This window comes from Xenopus tropicalis, chromosome 4, assembly GCF_000004195.4.
Source record: "Xenopus tropicalis strain Nigerian chromosome 4, UCB_Xtro_10.0, whole genome shotgun sequence".
Lineage (NCBI taxonomy): Eukaryota > Metazoa > Chordata > Amphibia > Anura > Pipidae > Xenopus > Xenopus tropicalis.
Window position 1 is genome coordinate 37,769,932 of NC_030680.2, and position 21,469 is coordinate 37,791,400.

The 21,469-nt window shown below is 39.9% G+C and overlaps 2 protein-coding genes across 7 annotated transcripts in view; one reads left to right on the forward strand and one right to left on the reverse strand.

Moving 5' to 3' along the window:
• Positions 1 to 745: 745 nt before the first annotated feature.
• On the forward strand, positions 746 to 16,944 carry efemp2 (EGF containing fibulin extracellular matrix protein 2). Its single transcript, XM_002939330.5, has 11 exons — positions 746 to 999; positions 2,855 to 2,938; positions 4,097 to 4,145; positions 6,100 to 6,330; positions 6,548 to 6,670; positions 7,773 to 7,889; positions 8,667 to 8,786; positions 10,548 to 10,667; positions 12,436 to 12,562; positions 14,369 to 14,564; positions 15,150 to 16,944. Exons 2-11 carry the CDS (start codon positions 2,855 to 2,857, stop codon positions 15,309 to 15,311), a joined length of 1,329 nt encoding a protein of 442 aa, XP_002939376.2. The 5' UTR covers positions 746 to 999; the 3' UTR covers positions 15,312 to 16,944.
• A 528-nt stretch (positions 16,945 to 17,472) lies between these two features.
• Positions 17,473 to 21,469, reverse strand: part of mus81 (MUS81 structure-specific endonuclease subunit) — a 58,207-nt gene continuing 54,210 nt past the window's right edge. For all 6 annotated transcript variants that reach the window (NM_001011004.1, XM_031900045.1, XM_031900044.1 and 3 more), the window contains 3 exons: positions 20,898 to 21,001; positions 18,531 to 18,614; positions 17,473 to 17,727 (listed from right to left, as the gene is read on the reverse strand). In NM_001011004.1, the coding sequence (NP_001011004.1) occupies positions 17,661 to 17,727; positions 18,531 to 18,614; positions 20,898 to 21,001 (255 nt within the window). In that variant the 3' untranslated portion in view covers positions 17,473 to 17,660. The remainder of the gene's footprint in view (positions 17,728 to 18,530; positions 18,615 to 20,897; positions 21,002 to 21,469) is intronic.

Consider the following 21,469-nt stretch of genomic DNA (forward strand, 5'->3'; position numbering starts at 1 on the left):
GAGTGCGGCTGCTCAAGCCATCCGTCTTTGTAGTTTCATCCCAGTATAGAAGATTGTCCCCACCGGGCCTCTGTATGTATTTGTTCCCACTTTATATATGTTTCTGTGTGCAGCCTACAAAGTGGGCCATGAAGAAGGGAAACTACTACAATCCTTTCACATTAAACTTGAAGTTGTCACTTGAATAATGTTATGTGGGCATTAAATGTGATTTTGGCACTGCAGTTATATATTGCAATGTGTATTTGTTACTTTTTATTGCTTATTGCGCCAAATGACAGACATCGCACTAATTTAACTGTGGGAGATCTCCAAGCAGAGGCCAGGTAGCAAGAGTAGATTACAGGGCACCCCTGCTTCCCATGCTCTGAACCCTGATAGGAAGGGGACCCCCAACAGAAAAGGAGGACTGTGTGTCCATTGTAAAGTTGTGCAGAGGCTTGGGGGTGACTGTATGAAGTGTAACAGAGGAGCCAGACCTTTGTGGTGTATATTATGGGGTAGGACTGATTAATAGGTAGGAGCTCATTTTTGGGTGAAAGGTATCATGTGAGTAGTAATGGGCTGCAGTACAGGGACTGGCTCCCCTGTGTGGGCAATGCAGTCTCTCTTGTGACAACAGTCACTGGGGGGTGTGAGGGGTGGGGTGTAAAGAGTGGGGGGAACAGCTGGACATGAAAGGGTTGTGTGTCTGTGTTTAAGTAAAACCAGGTGTGGAAGAATATTACTGGAAAATAGGGAGGGATTGGCAGGGGCTCAGGAATTCGAGAGAAAGAGAGAGAGGAGAGGATGCGAGAGTAGCGCTGGGAGGGAGCGCACAAGAGAGAGAGGAAGGTACCACGCAGGAAGCCTGGGGGAGTGCGGAGGGAGAGTGCGGCGGAGGAGCACTAGAGGGGAGTGGACTGTACATAGGCCGAAGGAAAGAGGCAAAAAGAAAACTTCGGAAAAGCGATACAAAGGGACCAAAAGAGCTTTGTCTTCTGTCCTGAGGGAAACATCGTAAGTAGCTGGTTCTTTCGTCTGGGAACTGGGTATCTGTGTCTCGCCACACTCAACTTTCTGTCTTTTTCTAAGTCAAAAGGGTTGAGGAGACCGCCTCTTTTTCTAAGTGACAGTCCATCGACCTGTGTCTGGATTAGCGCCAGTCTCTGTATGGGACTCTCTTTGCACTAAACATATCCAGGGCAAGTGAGCGGAACAGAGCCCGAATGAAAAAAGTCAGAACTTGTGGAAATATATTCGCCTAGAATTGGGAGAAAGGATTCAATTATGGGAATATAGTTCTGGCCTGTAAAGCAAACTGTATCAGTACAGTTTATTTATCTAGTTATCTCTATAGTAGCTATTATGTAACTTGCTTGTGGCTTTCTGTTTCTGTGTATTTTTCAGCATCTATCATCTATCTACCTTTCCATCATCTATGTATTTATCTATATTTTATCTATATTTATCTAAATATTTATCTTTATTATATATCATAATCATATCTAGCTGTGAATCTTCCTTTCTATCTGTTGCTTTTTACACTCTCCATTATCAATCAATAATTATCTATATGTCATATCTCTGTCTACATCTAGTTAGCTTGCAGATTTTATTGTGTTCATATTAATCTATGGTATCTATCTATCTATCATCTATCTATCATCTATCTATTATCTATCTATCTATCTATCTATCTATCTATCTATCTATCTATCTATCTATCTATCTATCATCTATCTATCTATCTATCTATCTATCTATCTATCTATCTATCTATCTATCTATCATCTATTGTCTGTCTGTCTGTCTGTCTCTATCTATCTATCTATCTATCTATCTATCATCTATCTATCTATCTATCTATCTATCTATCTATCGTCTGTCTGTCTGTCCCTATCTATCTATCTATCTATCTATCTATCTATCATCTATCTATCTATCTATCTATCATCTATTGTCTGTCTGTCCCTATCTATCTATTTATCTATCTATCATCTATCTATCTATCTATCTATCTATCTATCGTCTGTCTGTCTGTCCCTATCTATCTATCTATCTATCTATCTATCATCTATCTATCATCTATTGTCTGTCTGTCTGTCCCTATCTATCTATCATCTATCTATCATCTATCTATCATCGTCTGTCTGTCTGTCTGTCTGTCCCTATCTATCTATCTATCTGGCTGCAGTTTATACATATAGTTGCCCCTCAGGTTTTGAGAGGTGTGCTCTGTAGTAGCTTCAGTTTGTCCCCCTGTGATTATCTTTTGTGAGGCATGACACCAAACAGACACGCAAGCAAGTATATCATACCATATAGCAATAATTTCATTAGCCCATAAGGAGAAGCAAAAGGCAATAATGCTACATTATTTGTGATGAGCTAAATGTATTAGCAGATATGGATTTAAAGTGAAATTATTCATTTTGAAATTGACAAACATTTTCTCACAACTACTCTAGAAAGAGAAAAGTCGCTGCAAAAAAGTTGCAGTAAAAAAAACAGCCATTACTTTAAAGCATTTTTGTACATTTTCAATTTAGTGGATTTGTGGTTGTAACAAAGCACTGACTCTCCTAGTGGCAAATGTACAGGGACCCCTATATTTTTTCAAAATGATTAAATAAATTCTTATTGTCAAACGCAAATGAAGCCCACATTAAGGGCAAATGTCACAGACTGCAGAAGTGATGTTAGCTCAGCATGTCCTTGTGTTGAGTGACGGGTGAGTTACAAAAGGTGCGCATCTGTGCGTGCATGTTATGTGATTCCGTGTGGCTGTCGAGTTACTTGTGACACCTGGTGTGAGTGATGAGAGCAGAAGAGTGTGATTAAGAAATAATGAATGTTTCTTCCTTCACTGCAGATGCTGTTCCTCTCCTGTGTGTTATTCTTTCTCCTACTGGGTTCATCCAGAGAACAAGAAAGCGAGGAACCTAACAGCTACACGGTAACCTATTAGTGTTAAGGCAAAGGCGGTAGGCTTTTATTTGCAGACGCATGTAATTGTAGATCTGTGGCTGATGCCCACTGTAGCTCACATGCACCCTTGTGCTTGGGGAGTCATTTTGACAACATTTATATTGCATACACTTGTGACTGCTTTTGACATGACTGTTGATATGCAATGCAACTGAGTGTACATTTACTAAAAATTCACCCTAGAAAGAAAATGGTGGCATGTGGATGATTAGAGGATAATTGCAGAGCAATGAGGTGCATCTTGCCCCACAGAACAGAATGTGAGTGTGCCATCAAATGTAACAGAGTTGCAGCTGGAACACAAGATATGTTTAAAGGCTTGTAACTCCCTTAGGCTAATGCTACATGGGGCTTGATACTTGCGGATAAACACAGGCAAAGAATCAGCCCCTACACTGGCATCAGCATTTACCTGTGCCTGCAACTGGAGTCATTGCCTCAGCCTGGGTGCAGTGGCGTTCAGCCCCAGTATGCATACTCACACTTTTTGAGGCTGAAATCTGCTCTGAGTGCCTGCTTCTGGCCAAAGCAGTGGCTTCAGGAACAGGGAAAGGCTGATGCCAGCATAGGGGCTGATTCTCAACCTGCGTTTATTCGCAGGCTGAGAATTAGCTCTGTGTGGCATAAGCCATAGAAGTGAATGTAGAAACCTTTAATGCAACTAATCAGAGAGTGATCTCATTGTCATAAATCACTAAGACATCCTATTAAAAACACATATGCGCATTAAGCCATATATATGTGGGACATTCTTTTTCCTTTTGAAACAAGTGGTTCATCATGCATCTGATGAGCCAGATGAGAAAAAAAGGCATACTCAGTGGAGGAGGGTAAAAATGTTGTTTGGGGGCTTCCAATCAAATAAGTATTACTGGGGAAGCTTAGCCTTCCTAAATCGTCATTATTCTCCAGCTATGAGCATACCCTGAGCATATACATTTATACATATACATTTTATGAAGTATGACACAATCAGTTCTCTTTATCTCCGCATTGTAGGGGCATTTAGCTGTAATATAACAGTAATACCAAAACAGGGTGATGATTTTATGGCAATACGCTTAATTTTTTTCTGTTTTTGCCCTTTTTCCTTAATCTTCATTAAACGATTGATTTTTTCCCTTAGGAATGCACAGATGGTTATGAGTGGGATCGTGAGAGACAGCACTGCAGAGGTAACACTCATACTGTTCATGTGCACAGACTGGTATCAGGGGTCATTTAGATTGTTAACTCCATAGGCAGGGACATCCTTCCTACTGTGTCTCTTATCACATAACACTTAGGGGCCCATTTACTAAAGTTCATATTTTTTTCATTTTTTTGTGCTAAAATTTTTTGGGGGAAAAAAAACATTGAGGTCATAGGCGGAGGGTGACATTTTTGTTTGAGGAGGCTAAAGATGGGCCATACATAGACTGACCTAAAGCTAAGCCCTCCCAACTACCTCTTGCAGTTCCCACTGACTTCCGGGGATACTGTGCAAAAGTGCGGGTGGGAGGGCTTTTCTTTTTCTTTACCCTAAAATGCTTAGGATGTAAAAGTATCCATACGTGCACTTCTGTTAGGGGTTCTCCCTCCATTTGTGTTTGTGATCAGTTAACTTAAAGGGGTAGTTCACCTTTAAATTCACTTTTAATATAATGTGGACTGATATTCTGAGACAATTTGCAATTGATCATCTTTTATTTTTAATGGTTTTTCAGTTATTTAGCTTTGGTTCTTATTTACCCTAGCAACCAGGTAGTAGTTTAAACAAGAGATGGGAATATGAATAGTTAAGGGGCCTGCATGGAAAAATAAGTAATAAAAAATGACAATAATAATAAAAATAATTTTTGGCCCCCATTTGAAAGCTGGAAAGAGGCAGAAGAGAAAGGCAAATTATTCAAGAACTAAAAAAAAATTAAGGAAGACCAATTGCAAAGTTGCTAGGAATAGGCCATTCTATAACATGCTAAAAGTGAACCACCCCTTTAGATGTGTTTTAATTAGTTTTATAGAGAGAGAGGCAGTGGGTACTGACATCCCAGGCACATTATATACAGTGAGACACAGTCTGTATTTCCAAAACCAGCACATTATATCCAGTGAGATGCAGTGGGTACTGATGGCAGATACTCAGACCCTGGCACTATAACACTGGCACTGATACACAACATTGGCTCCACTGTAACTAGAAATGAACAAAACAATGACAAAAGTAAAAAAACAAAAAACAAAACAGTAAGTGCAAAAAACAACAACAACAAATATATAAAAGCACAATGAGCTTTTTCAGGGGGAAAGAGTTAACTTACCATCCATTTGTTAGGATAGGTGATAGGGATATTATAAATGTCAGGTCAGGCAAATAATTTAATTTCAACTACTGATTTAGCCTTTAGAACTGTATGGTACCTGTGTATATAGTACCTGCGGGAGTGGGATGAAATCTGCAGCAAAAGTTCAGAGTTGGTTCTTAGGTAAAATTTACAGTCTGCAGATTCTTCTTTTCAGTCTTCATTTCTGCACTGCTTTCAGTTTGTAATATCTCCCGAGCCCTGTCTGCATCTGTGCTTTGATTGGTCAATTTTACTGTCTGTCAAGAAAGCTGTGCTCTGATTGGAGAATCCACAAGAAGAAAGATCCAATTAGAGCACAGCAGAACCAGAGCTTGCAGGAACAGAAGATTTCCAGGACAGTGCAGAAATGGAGTGAGGTTTTTTTTTTGTTTTTTTTTTTAATGTGCCAAGCAGGTTTGGGGAGGCTTAGCATCCACTAGCCTTATGGAAAATCTGCCTATGGTTGAGGTCATGTAGAAGTCAATGGCAGTTGTCCTAGGTTTTTCTTTTTTTTTTCATTTGTAAACCTGTTTATTTGAGGTTTCCAAAACCTCTAAAACCAACGAAAATCATAATGCTGATAAATCTGTCTCTTAATATATATTTTTATATGTGTGTGCTTTTCTACATTGTAAGATTGTACTGCACTGGGTATCTACGTAGTGCTTTATAAATATATAAAATAATACATACATACATTTAGTGCATTTTGTATACTGAGTGTTGTCGATGTTGTAACATTTCCTGGCCATAATCTGAGTCATATTTGTGTGCAACCATCTCATTATGTCATTTCTCTCTGTAGACATCAATGAGTGTCAAACTATCCCTGATGCATGTAAGGGTGAGCTGAAATGCATTAATCATTATGGAGGTTATTTGTGCCTTCCCCCCTCTGCATCTGTGATAAGTGACTCTCACACTGACCATGGAACATCTGATTTTCAACCACCTGTGGATCATGGACTTGACCAGCGCCCCAACCCTTGCCCTAGTGGATACCAGCTTGACCCACATGGACAGGGCACCTGTGTGGGTGAGTTCGAAAAAACTTCATTTTATTTTTATGCAGTAATGCTATCGCAAACAATGCTATCGTAAGTGGGTGGGAGAATCCCAGGAACAAATGTAAAATTTGTATGTAAGTTCATGTGTTTACCTGGAGGGAAGATGTTTTTCACACAAATGTGATGCACTTAGGGAATGTGTGTTGCTTTTGTAAATGGCTAAAGTCTGTGCTGCTCTGTTTTTAGATTTTGATGAGTGTGAAAATGAGCGTCACGACTGCTTGCCAAGTCAGGAATGCGTTAATATGCTTGGTAGCTACCACTGCAAGTGTCCAGACGGCTACAGGAAGATTGGGAACGAGTGTGTAGGTGAGTTTAAAAACAAATAAGATAAACACCATCTGCTCTGTTCTAAAAAGATCAGTAACATCAAAATGTGATAATATGTAAAGGAGACATCCAGGACTTCCTCTAATAGGATATAGAGGATGGGGGAAGGGGTGATGGACTCTCTACTGGCAGGAGTCCGTAGGACAGGTATAACACTTACTCTGTCAGGCAGGGAAGGAGCAACTGAGCCCTTCTGGCAGACATGAAAACTTTACTTGTAAATAATGATAATAAAACAATAAAAAGATACTACAGTATCCAACATCCATTCCATTACTGTGCATAATTGGAATGTACATTTTTTTGTTAGCTAGCTGAGGCTGCCTATTTTAGCCTGGCAATAGATGACACTTGTCAACCCCAAAAACATTTGTTTGCCTAATAAAAGAAAACATAATTCTAAGCAACTTCAAAATTTATTAAAAATTATTAGTGAACTGAAAGTTATTTGTAAATGTAATTGCTGTAGAAAGCAGCATTTGCTGAACACTGGTTGTTACTTTTTAAACAATGTTGCAAGTACCAGGCTCCTCCAACAAGACAGGTCTGTAAAATCTGCTGCCTTTGTTGTTACATTGTTTCAAACGCCAGAGCCCCCAGGGCCGAGAAAAGAAAGGACAGGCAAATGCTGCTTTTAGTAGCAGTTATATATACACATAAAATACCATTACAAATATGTAATGAATGTAAATTGCAAAGTTTCTTACAATTAAGTTTTCTTTTAATAGACAAAACTTATTTTTGGGGTTGACATGTAGCAACAAAAAATTCCATTGATTTTTGTGAAAGAGGTAAATTATTAACCAGTGTTAATAAATTAGTACCAGTAAGTGTGCAGAGGATTCTTGTTTTAGACTGTTCCCATCTAAGCAATCTTAAAGTATTTAGGCCTTATTCATATGATAATAATCTAACAAATTAGTACCAGTAGTAGCCGACCAGCATTTAGCTTTGATAGTGTGGTACAGTTAAAAAAATGAGAGCAAATGTTTGTTTCAAATGAGACCAAGAGACCTCTTGCCTTCTGCTTCTCTTTTTCTCTCATATTATCTCTCCTAATTATTACCATCTCACCCTATAGACATAGATGAGTGCCGCTATCGATACTGCCAACATCGATGTGTTAACTACCCGGGTTCTTTTGCCTGTCAGTGTGAGCCTGGATTTCAGCTGGCAGCAAATAACCGCTCCTGTGTGGGTAAGTCATTTTTGGGTGTCCGTGCCCAGAAGTGTGTCACTGGCTCAGATTTACTACAGTGGTGGACACAGCTTAGTCCAACTCCTATTTTATGTTCCCTCTTCTGTCTACCCACTCGCTCATTTGCCACCCCAAATAAGTGAGTAGGTGGCAATATTTAATCTACAGCAGACCCCAGGGTCTGTGCCACCTTGCCCCACCCTCCGCAACAGCATTTGAGAATTTTGCTACAGCGTAGACATAAAATATATATCTTGAATACATATATATTGCAGTTGTTGAACTGATATGCTGGACAGTTTACTGCAGTTGTATATGAAAGTGATATTTTAATTTAATAGATGTAAAAAATAATTTACACATATTTATAAAATGCCAACATGTACCACAGTGCTGTACAATAAAACATCAAACATACAATTATGTACAACCAGTACAGGTATAGGACCCGTTATCCAGAATGCTCGGGACCAAGGGTATTCTGGTTCTGATTATTTATATCTTTGTTGGGATCAAATACTAGCTACTGTTTTATTACTACAGAGAAAAAGGAAATCAGTTTTAAAATTCTGAATTATTTGATTAAAATGGAGTCTATGGGAGACAGGCTTTCCGTAATTCAGAGCTTTCTGGATAACGGGTTTCTGGATAAGGGATCCCATACCTGTACTAGAGGTAAAGAGGGCACTGCTCATTTATCTTATAATCTAAAGAAAAATGATAACAATCTATTATTAAATAACCTGATACACCACTTATCTGTCTTCATCCCCACAGATGTTAATGAGTGCAACATGGGCACTCCATGCCAGCAAAGGTGTTATAATACCTATGGGACATTCCTGTGCCGGTGCAATCAGGGCTACGAACTGAGTCATGATGGATATACCTGCACTGGTAAGAACTCAATCTACACTACCTGGCATCAGTCAGAACATATAACAAGTTACAGTGTGAGAATTTTTTCCTTGACTTGTGTGCAGTACACCTAAAATGCAAAAAATGTAGCCATGACTGATCAAGGGAATCATTTCCATAATTTTGGTCTTTTCTGGTGAAATTCCCCATTTTCTTTCCTGTTTCCATTTAAGTATTAACTCTAATACCTTATTTTTATTTTCTAATTGAAGATTTTGGCTATAACAGACTTCAGTAAAATCTATTACTGTCGTTGGAAAATAATTTGTGCTTGGATCCATTTTACTAACACAAAAACATTTGCAGTCTCTCACACAAACACACTCCCATAATGCCTAGCCAGACACTCTCACTGTTCCTTTCCATCAGTTAGTAAAGTGGCTAAAAGAAAAAAAAAAATATATATATATACAGTTTATATATATATATGAATAGGTTTCATATTTCCAACTCTCATATTTACCAGTGGCAGCTCTGTAAGGCAGGCCACTTATGTTCTAAGGCTAATGCCAGACGGGGCTAATCTTGCCCTGTGGAAAAACACAGGCTGAGAATCAGGCCCTTCACTAGCCTCAGCTTTCTTCTTTGCCTGCACTAGGAACTACTGTGTCAACCCAAATGCAGGCACATGTGGCACAGATCTGCTCCAAATGTGTCTTAGGTTTCAGCTCTGATATCCACTGCGTGTGCTTGCACCCAGGCCATCAAAATGGTTCTGGCTGCAGGAGCAGGAAAAAAAGTAAACTGATAATAGCATAGGGGCTGAACATTTAGAACCTAATGTTCTAAAGTGATAAAAGTTGATACATTTCTTTTCACCATCAAAGAAACACTAGCAGTTGACACTGCTTTAAAATGTATAAATTTATTACACTAAAGCTGCCCATATGTTTGAGGATCTGCCTGCCCTACCCTGCCTGTGTGTGCCATACTCTGCCTGCCCTATGCTGCCTGTGTACACCATACTCTGCCTGCCCTATGCTGCCTGTGTGTGCCATACTTTGCCTGCCCTACCCTGCCTGTGTGTGCCATACTCTGTCTGCCCTACCATGCCTGTGTGTGCCATTCTCTGTCTGCCCGACCATGCCTGTGTGTGCCATACTCTGTCTGCCCTATGCTGCCTGTATGTATGGCACACACAGGCAGCATAGGGCAGGCAGAGTATGCACACACAGGCAGCATAGGGCAGGCAGAGTATGCACACACATGCAGCATAGGGCACGCAGAGTATGGCACACACAGGCAGGGTAGGGAAGGCAGAGTATGGCACACATGCAACATAGGGCAGGCAGAGTATGGCACACATGCAACATAGGGTAGGCAGAGTATGGAACACACAGGCAGGGTGTGTGTGCCATACTCTGTGATCCTCTTGCATATAGAGGACAGGGCCAGAATTGGCCATTTTTGTGCTGCTTATGAACCAGTCAGAAAGTCTGAGAGGACGCCTTGCTAGGTCAGGGAAGATGGGATAGCCCACCCTGCTGAAAACTATGCTGTATCAGTGCAGTTATCATGGATGGGGAGGGTTGACTGGGGGTGAGAAAGCCTAAAGTCTAATAAAATTTAGGCTGCACTACATTCAGTTTATCTGCTACTCTCTGCTGCTATAGCTGAAATGTGATATTTTACTGTTGCTGTGAAATCTTTTGATGTTTGTAATATGTATGTTGGACAGAGTCATTCTGTTAATATATCAGTGTAATACAATAAATCACTACTTTCTACTCTTCCCATTAGATATTGACGAGTGCAGTTATTCCAGTTACCTTTGCCAGTACCAGTGTGTGAATGAGCCCGGACGCTTCTCCTGTAGTTGCCCTGAAGGATACCAGCTTTTAGGCACCCGACTGTGCCAAGGTCAGACAATAAACTGCATTCAATGAGTAATAGCAGCACAAAACTACTTTTTGCATAAATATTTGCTTAATATGCTTAAACAAGGCTGTTCAGTTTTTTTGCTTCACAATAATCCAGTAAACCTGAAATTACTTCTTGTATTGCTACTGTACATAATGGAAGAGGGATGTGTGGCATATTTGTATCCTACTTGGTTTTGGGTTTTGTATCCTTTGGTATGGTAGTATCCCTTTAAGGATGACAGCACTAACAATAGGGATGCACCATATCCTGAATTGGGTTTGGGACTCGGCTGAATCCGAGCCTTTTTCAGCAGCATGTAGATTTGACTAAATCCATGATGAATGCAAATGAATCCAAACCCCTAAAATGGCGTGACTGTGGGTCACAAGATTTAGCAAAAACCCGTCCCCTTCCTTACACAAATTATGGTTTAGATTCCATTTGGGATTTGCTCACTTCCTTTATGAAATATTTAGAATTCAACTGAATGCCAAAAGAAAATGGATTTAGTTCATCCATAGTTAACAACAGCTAAAGTATATTTTGTTTTTGGGTGAAAGAGTGAATATTTCAGTTTGCCTGTATGTTAAACCCTAGCCCTATTGCTTTGTGATCCTTGCATCCTATGATGTAGAAGATATGTGCCCTACCCACCTACTTACCTAATGCTTTATGTATCGGCTCATTTGCAGTGGACAAATGGGGTCAGGTAACAAACAGGAGCTTTATGGATGGATCAGGGTCAGCAATTTATTATGTCATATACATGTGGCACCGCATTGCTTACATAATTCTGCAAGATGTTTTTTCAGCATTACTATGCCACCGGAAAGTCCATGTTCTGTTTTCAGTTACCAAAATACACTTAAAAAAAACAAACCCAGTACTTGAATAGGAGGGGAAGCGGCTATGACCCCAGTCTTCCCTCTCTCTATGCTTAATTATTTATCATAATATTATATTATTGGCACACTTTTGTTTGCAACAGGAGAGGGCTGTGATGTGACTGGATATACACAGAGATGTTGATTTGAATTCCTGTAAACTCATAGTGGGTTGCTATGTAAAACAATTACAGAAGTCTTGCACTTTTAGGGGCATATTTATTATAGTGTGTAAGCCAACATCCCCATCAATAAGATCTTTGCTTTTGTTTTCTAACTTGTAGGTGAACTCTAATTTCTGATCTGTTGCTATGGGCAACATCACTGCTGATGTTGTCTTACACGCTGTAATAAATATTGGATATCCTGTAGAACCTGTCCTCCATGTATGTAAACATGTTTGTAAACTAATTAAAATTATTTCCTTTTTCTTTGTAATAAAGTACCTTGTACTTGATCCTAACTAGGAAATAATCTTTATTGGTGGCAAAACAATTCTGTTGGGTTTATTTAACATTTAACTTATTTTTTTAGACTTAAGGTATGGAGATCCACAGTACAGAAACATCCTGTATCTGCAAAGCTCCAGGTCCCGAGCTTTCTGGGTAATAAGGTCCCATACCTGTATATACTGTATTAATATATCATTGTACAAAAGGAATGCATTGCATCCAAATTATCAGTTGAGGATTGGTGGGTGCCAGTTTAGATACATATGTATAAATATGTACAGTATATGTTTCAGTATATGTGGGCTTATAAACTAATACAAAACCAAAGACAGACATAGAAACAATCTTACTTTTACCACAACAAAAGGCTCAAAAAAATATACCTTTAATGGCTGAATGTAATTATGTTTGACTTTTCCTTTACTCTAGATATCAATGAGTGTGAACTTGGGACTCATAGCTGCTCAGAACAGCAGACCTGTGTCAACTTCCATGGGGGACACCAATGTGTGGAAAAGAATCGCTGCCAGGAGCCTTTTATCCAAGTGTCTGAAAAGTGGGTGTTGTGTGTAGCATACTAATTAGTCCTATGTCCATGACATTAATGAGAAGGGTCTAAAGATTAAACTGTAGTTAAAGGGCCATTATACATTCAGCATTTTCTTCCTTGGTACTGCAAAGGTGTTACTATCATTGGCAGGTCACTCTATAATTATTTTTATCTTGCTTTTTTTTCTTGGTACTGCAAAGGTGTTACTGTCATTGTCTTCACAACCTTCCTTATTAAATACAATAGCCCTACTGTATTGTTATGCCCTAGCCTTTTGGCACACAGCAATTGCAGCAGTCGCAATGCCCTTTCCTGTCTGAAGATACTTTCTATTGATTTGAATAAGAAACCTGCTGCCTATGGCTGTCAGGAAGGGGTCACCTAAAACAAGTGCTGCATAGAAAATCCTTGCCCTGCAGCACTAGTGTTTTTTGGGGTTTGGCTAGCTAAACATGATCCAGATGATGCCTAGGTTTATAATAGTCAGTACAGAGCGGTACCAAGCAGTATTCTGCAGGAAAATACTGATAAAGTAGAGAAAAGGTAAAAACTAAGTAAGCTTTATCAGAAAGGTCTATGTAAATACAGCCATAAGCACTTACAGAACTGCTGCTGGGTCCTTATTGAAAAGAAACACCACATTTCTTTTCCTTTCTCCATGTATACATGGTCTTCTGTGTCAGACTGCTCTCAGAAAATTCCTTTGGGGCAGGGCACGAATCTGCTCAGTTTGCTCCTCTCTCCCCCTCCCCTCTCCGCTGTGCAGTCTTAGTTTAGAGCTGTTCCCGAAGCAGTGTGCAGGCAGGGAAGTGAAGTCAGACCAAGCTAAAATGGCAGCTGCTATCTTGAAAAACAGAGGGAGCTTCTATTCTGCATTATTCTGCAGAATAAATATAGCTTTCTAGCTTGCACTATTGTGGCTAACCTATTGGCAATAAAATGCCAAAACTTCTTTATTTCTTCTTTAAAATCAAAATATATTCTATGATCATTTTTTGAAATATGACAAAATGCTGAATTTTAGAGAGAAGAGACAGTCACAGTCTAAAAATCCCAGTGTATATAATTGCAGCTTGTGTACAAGATCTGTTGATTGTTCCATGTACTTTGCTTGTATTTATTTTCCAGGACCTGAATCAAACCCTTCTCTATTTATCTAATAAAGTGTACCCTTTAGGGCACATGAAAAAGTTAGTTACCAGTTAACTCTGCACTTAGAATTCTTTTACTGAAGTCTTGAAAAAAAACCTTCCAATTTTCTGGTAGAATTAATTTACTGCAGAAGGACAGCAACTACAGCATGCAGAGTAGAAGAGACATATTCATACTAAATATCAATAAGTAACTCAGTTTCACTGTGCAAAAATGCAGAGCCTCTTAGAACATGATGTCCATATATTGTATGGAAATCTTCTTCCCCCCAGTGATTTAACTAGAAGTTTGCAGGTCCCATACCAAACATTTGTCCTGTTTCACAAACACAGTTAAACTGCACATTACTTCTGGCTCCCACAGCAGTTACAGGGACTGCGGCACCTAATGTTGCCACCGTGATACACAGCACATAAGTGAAAATATTTTGGAAGGAAGGCCCACCCTGTAGCCAGGGCACTGGCAGCAGAAATAAAAAGGGGCAAAGAGCACAATCAACACGCTTTTCTTCCCCCAGTTATGGGAGGCGGCCTTCCTGTCATTTGGAACTTTTTGCATAACTGGTTTCCAACCTGTATAAAAAATATCTGGCAATAGGTGCAGATTGCAGATACACTCACTATACCAGATGCCATCCTAACATTTCTTTCTGTCTTGCAGCCGCTGTATATGTCCTGGGACCAATCCCCTCTGCCATGATGAACCAGGCTCTGTGGTGTATAGATACATGAGCATCACATCAGACAGAAGCGTGCCCTCTGAAATATTCCAAATACAGGCAACCAGCGTGTACCCTGGGGCTTATAACACATTCCAGATCCGCTCAGGAAATGAGGAGGGAGAGTTCTTTATCAGGGTAGGTGCAAATTTCAAGAGTCAAAACCAGAGAACAGAATGAATAAAGAAATACTGCTCTCAGCCGAAAATACATTACAAATACATTTAAAACCACTGAAAATATTGAATGAAGTATACTGGAAAATTGCTTAGTATTATCTTTTATTATGCACAAAAACTGTTTTGGGGGCAATATCCACTTGAAATATTTCCATCCTCTTTAGTATTACTGAGTGGAAGTGTGAGGGGGGTTTGTATCCGATATTGGACAGTACATATTGTATCCTATACACATTAAAAAAGACTACAAAAAATACCCCATTTTCATGGTCAGAATTTCTCTCTAAGGTCCAGCGTTATTGATATTGAATGATATTTGCTGTCGCACACACTCCTGCATAGGGAGACACTGCCTTTTGGCTTATTCCAAGGGGGAAAGCCATTAAATTCAAAAGGCATTCATACACACCAAGTATGTTAAAACATGGAGAGGACAGTATAGAAATACTCATTGCACAGCAGGATCACATACAGATTAAAGCTGCAGTCATTTCAGTTCTTTTACTTGGACCTAGTAAAAACCTTTTCTTTTTGTTTATTGCAGCAAATCAACAACCTCACGGCTATGCTAGTCCTGGCCCGTCCTGTCATTGGCCCCAAAGAGTACGTACTGGATCTGGAAATGCTAACAAGCAACTCTCTGCTGAGTTACCGCTCCAGCTCTGTGCTCAGGCTCACCGTGTTCGTGGGAGCTCATTCCTTCTAGATCCATGTAAAATCACAACAGAATTACTATGTATAAACTGTGCCTTTTTTTTACTTATATGTATTTTTGTATACTTTATTTTATTTCAGAAAGAGATTATGCATGGTTTTAGTGTAAAGCTAAAATCCAGACATTCCTAGCAAAGAATATTCTGGCAATGCTTTTGCTTGAGGGGCTTAGCATTGTAGGTTAAATCTAAACCTAGCGACATCTTGCCGGCAATGGGATGACCATGCTGGATACAGAGTGTATTTAGCCCCACCTCATGCTAATTAGTATTAGGTGTAGCCTCAGTGAGTCCTAGGTTGGATCTCATGCAGAGCGACCTCTAACAGGGTTGAATTGCTTCAGTTTCAGGACAGCCTCGGACAGTGTTGGGTTTCTAACTATTGTATGATGACTTCCTGATAGAAGTACCTTCCGCTAAAAACCCAATAACAAGAATAGGTGACCCACAGCACTACCGTGTGTTGTAGAACTACACCTTCCAGCCACCAGTGTGGTGATGAAGGATCCCTATTCCTAAATATACCGTATATATTCTACAGCGAGAAGAGAAAGTGTATGCTAAACTTGCTCTTTGTGTATCCGTGACATATCCATAGTTGCCAAAAAAAATGCAACCTTGGTGCCGGTCACATTAAACTTTCTCTATAATGGAGAATGGCGTGCCACCCCATTCTAGACTTGCCAATTCGGCACTCTAATTATTTACATTCACATTTCATTTCAAGTGCCTATTGTTATTGACTTTATTAACTGAGAGAGACAAGGCATTGACAAATGCTTTTTTGGTCATACCAGTAAAACCCTTGCAGGAAGGTCATTTTTAATAATCTGTAAAATGTAAATGGATATAATTCCTGAGAAAGTCAAAACAAGTTCATTTTTGGGCAACTTTGGGCACCGCTGTCCTATGCTCCTCCTAAAGACAATGTTTATTGAATCATGTGGTGATTCTCCAGTTTGACTTATGTTGCCTATTGCATGTACTTAGCCGTAGGTTTACTTTGTGTGACAATCTTATTTCTACTGAATATACCAGAAATGTACAGAGGACGTGTGTTGTGTCTGTGTACAGTGTCCTCACTGTTTATTCTTACCTCAATAACACACTGATTTAGTGGTTGGGTTTCTGTTTATAATGGGTAAATGATGGGTTTCTGATGATTATGCAGACTGTGTCATGGTCAGATATTGCTGGGTGGTTTCCCTATTCATTTAGGGCAGTGTTGTCTAACATGTGAAGAGCCAGCTATTTGACTCTGCAAGTTCATGAGGGCAGGATTATAATTTAATAAAAGTAGTCTATGGAGCCCTGGAGCCAGCTGGAGGCCATAAAAATCCCTTGGAGGGCCATCTGGCACACGGGCCTCAAGTTGCACAGTGATTTTAGATAAGTTTGTACATTATTAGGGGCAGGTGAAAGTGTTGGTTAAGGATGGAATTATTTTACATTCAGAGTGAAAGAATACACAGCTGTTAATAATATGACTGAGGAATAATATTGTATGAATATGCTACAGCCACTTATTGCTATGTTATTTGTGTCCTTGTGAATTACTCCTCTTTGTAATATTCTTACCATTTGTTCTTTTACATCAATAAAGAGAAAAATGAGGGGCAAAAATAATGTGGTCCATTATGGGTAAATACATTCTTATACATTACATTATTCAAGTAATCCTATATCATTGTAAACCATTAGCTAAGGCTCATACTCCTAGACAGTGGTAAATAGGAAAGTGTGTTTAGCAACACTCTGCTCTGCTGCCAGCCAGTGTTATTCATCCTATTTAGGCACATGTAACCATGGCACATTTAGGCACGTAACCAGATATTCTAAGGAATAGTCAGAGCACTGCACTCCTACATTTCTCAAAGAGCATGGTGGGAAATAAACAGCTCAAGTAACCACTTTCTTGGGATACAACTGCAGTAGTCACAGTGCAACAAGCATTGCTTGTTTGCGTGACACAGTAATTGTGGAAAAAAACGTGGCGATTTTGCTCAATATTGTGTTTGCACATTGCTTCTAGGTAGGTGGTTGCACCCTATTGTGTTTATGCCTTTCTCTTTAATCTGTGCATAGGGGCTACTGCCACCTCCAAGAGTCCCACAGCAGCCTGCGCCAATCAACAAATAATGAATTACAAATATATTATCTGCAAAAATATGTTTTATATATGGTACAAAATAATACTAATTATGCACACCTGATACAATAATTAATCTTTAAGCTGTTCCCAGCTTTTACTGTCCTTGCAATGATTTCAGTGGATGAGAGATATGAAAAGATCAAGGTAATTCAGATTTTTTCAATGCTGAGTAGCCGTTTGATCTAAAATGTCATGATAAAGGTTCCTTTGTGCAGTACAGCTGAGATATAGTCTTGCTTAATACCGGGCCAAGGTTCCTGCAAGATTAAAACAAAATTAAGTTATATTATAGGACATAATAAGGTATAACGCAGCTACATATTTAAAAAAACAAAACAAAAAAAACTAGTAAAAAGCTAACTAAGTAAAAGCAGTTTTAATTAGTGTGAAATGAACTCTGCCTGTATAATATGTGCAAGTTCCTGTGCTGATGTGTGAGGCAGATCTTCCCTACTCACTACAAATCTTACTCAAGTATGCAGTTCATATGCATATATCAGTAAGATTTTGTAGAGCGAAGGGATGAATCCGCCCGCGTGGCAGTGAATGGTGAGGCATGAAAATAAATTAAGGTGATGCGGTAGGGTGTGCAGACATACTATAACCTTACAACTAGGTTACTTAATAAATAATCTCAAGATGCTGTCTGGCCCTTTGTTGGTGCTTGGCTGACTGAAGCACACCAGCTACTGTCACCAGTGATCCTTACTTGCTGATCCTGCAGCGACACTGGGCTCTGTATGTTTATTACTGGCTCTGCACATACCGCCAGAATAGCAGTGTGTTGCAGCCAAGCAGCTGGAACCTCCCAATGAGATCAACAATGACTTCTAGAGGGGCTTGCCCACTAACACAACCCCTAAACACACAGCTACTGACCACGGCTGAGCTGGCCACACCCAATGACTTCATCACCAGTGTGGCACAAGTCTATTAGTTCTGCAAAGCATGTTAGTTCCTTAGCAGAGACAGAATTTCAAACTAATATAAGTAGCTCTGCTACAAATAACAAATATAATGGAATAGTAAACATTTTGTGTGTGTGTGCAGCCATACTCACCGCTGCAGTTTCCCACACTTCACACTGGAAAGCAGTTTCTCCTTCTCTTCAGCAGAGGAGCAACTCTCGTAGGCTGACATGAGGCTTTAAATAGTAAAGACAATTAAAGAAACAGTAACACCAAAAAATGGAAATATTTTAATTAAATAACTAAAATGTACTATTACCCTGCACTGGTAAAAGTTTCATGTTTGATACTATAGTTTATATAAATAAGCTGCTGTGTAGCCATAGGGGCAGCCATTCAAGCTGCTAAAAGAAGAAAAGGCACAGGTTACGTAGCAGATAACCGAAACTCAGTAGAATACAATGGCAATCTGTGCAGCTTATCTGTTTTCTGCTATGTACCCTGTGCCTTTTCACAAAATAGTTTATCCCACAGGAAGTTGGGCACCTGACACAAGCCAAAATGAGCCTCCTGATGCAGTTTGCTGTGACATGGTAGCAAATTGCACTCATTATACTAAAAAGTTGAACTATGTCTTTAAAGAAAAATAAACCCCAATGAATACTACTTAACCATCATATTTCAGTTTGGTAAGACTTATATATATATATATATATATATATACACTCAGGGTAGGGTTGACAGCACACGCAGGGTTTTCATATGAAAACCCTGCGTGTGCTGTCAACCCTACCCTGAGTATCTATACCTCCTGCACGAGCACCCAGGTATTATCTTGTTCTTATGGTGTGCAGCTTTCCAGCAACTCGTTTCTATATATATATATATATATATATATATATATATATATTATATATATATATATATATATAGTCCCATTGTGTTCGTCCTGCCTCTTCTACTTAATCATGCACCTATTAACAGCCTTGGAGCTACCGCCATGTTCAGCATGGTGGCAGTTCCGTGACAGGAATTCCAGGCTCAATGGCAAGAATTTCGGAGTTCCCACAGCAAGTTGTGTAATTTGAAGAATCAAATGCTGATGCCTTTTAACACGGCACACTCTGACACTACATAAACTCACTTCAGCTTGCAGTACAGTAAATATATAATATATAACCCCACTTATATTAGATATGAGGCCCTGTTGGAGACTTTATCACTTTGCTATAGCTGAAAATTAGGCCCTAGCACAATGCACTGGTATAGGGGTCTGACCCTGTGCAATTAATTTTTTACATAGTAATACTGTGCATTCATATAGTCATATGGGAAGGATTTATAATATAAAGATTGCTAGAGATCCTGCCTTACAGCTCCCTGCTGGTGCTCTCACGTTTAACAGTAGGTTCCAACACTGCATGGGAAAAATGATAGGGAGCAGAAAATGATGCCAGCATTTAAACTCAGCAATAACAAGCACCAACAATGTTTGCTTTTATGTGGCTGATGAGAGATGCTGATTGCGGTTTGGCAACCCCATGGCTTTTTTTTTTTACCCATGTTAAACACAGTAGGCGCATGTTTAACCCATTGCTCAAATAAAGACACAATATACTAACATGACTGATTTTACTCTCTTATACGGATTTCTGCAGTGCTGGAATATAATTTGATTTGAAAATGTATATTTATAAATTCTTCCATACGGTCTCCCCACTCCATAATTACATATATGAGCATTTTATCTGCCTTCTCCCCACTCACATATATTAGCTTATTACCTGGCTGGGGTACTGTACATCTACAGGATAGCTGCTGCCTTCTCCCCACTGACATATATTAGCTTATTACCTGGCTGGGGTACTGTACTTCTCCAGGATAGCTCCTGCCTTCTCCCCACTCACATATATTAGCTTATTACCTGGCTGGGGTACTGTACTTCTCCAGGATAGCTCCTGCCTTCTCCCCACTCACATATATTAGCTTATTACCTGGCTGGGGTACTGTACTTCTCTAGGATAGCTCCTGCCTTCTCCCCAGCTACATATATTAGCTTATTACCTGGCTGGGGTACTGTACTTCTCCAGGATAGCTGCTGCCTTCTCCCCACTCACCCAAGCTACTTATTTTAGCTTATTACCTGGCTGGGGTACTGTACTTCTCCAGGATAGCTCCTGCCTTCTCCCCACTCACATATATTAGCTTATTACCTGGCTGGGGTACTGTACTTCTCTAGGATAGCTCCTGCCTTCTCCCCAGCTACATATATTAGCTTATTACCTGGCTGGGGTACTGTACTTCTCCAGGATAGCTGCTGCCTTCTCCCCACTCACCCAAGCTACTTATTTTAGCTTATTACCTGGCTGGGGTACTGTACTTCTCCAGGATAGCTCCTGCCTTCTCCCCACTCACCCAAGCTACTTATTTTAGCTTATTACCTGGCTGGGGTACTGTACTTCTCCAGGATAGCTCCTGCTTCTCCCCACTCACCCCAGCTACATATATTAGCTTATTACCTGGCTGGGGTACTGTACTTCTCCAGGATAGCTGCTGCCTTCTCCCCACTCACCCCGCTTATCTGCATCAACTGCCGTGCAAAAACTTCTTTTACGGTTTGAGCCTGCAGAGAAAAAACACTTTCACATATCACAGTGTATGAAGCTATTTAGGAAATGAAACAGTGTACGGAGAAGCTTATGTGAAACACCACTGTTAAATTAGAGTCAAATGGTGGGTGCCACAGCTGAACCCATCTGACTCCATTACATTACTTCCCTCATCCTCAAGAGATAAATCATCCTTTTTCACTCGTGAGCCACATGCAGATACAAAAAGTGTTGGTGAGCCACACAAGCATGAATATACTCCCTTGAGGATGCAAAAAAAATCTGTGATTTGTGGCTATTTGTAGCCCCATATGGACTGCTGGCCAGCAGGAGGCTCTGCTTGGAGTAAAATTGTGTCTCTGTGTTTCCAAAACCTGCCTCCCAGCCAGGAATGTAAAAATGGCACCTACTTAGAGGCCACTGGGAGCAACATCAAATGGGGTGGTGAGTAACGTTGTTCCCGAGCCACTGGTTGGAGATCA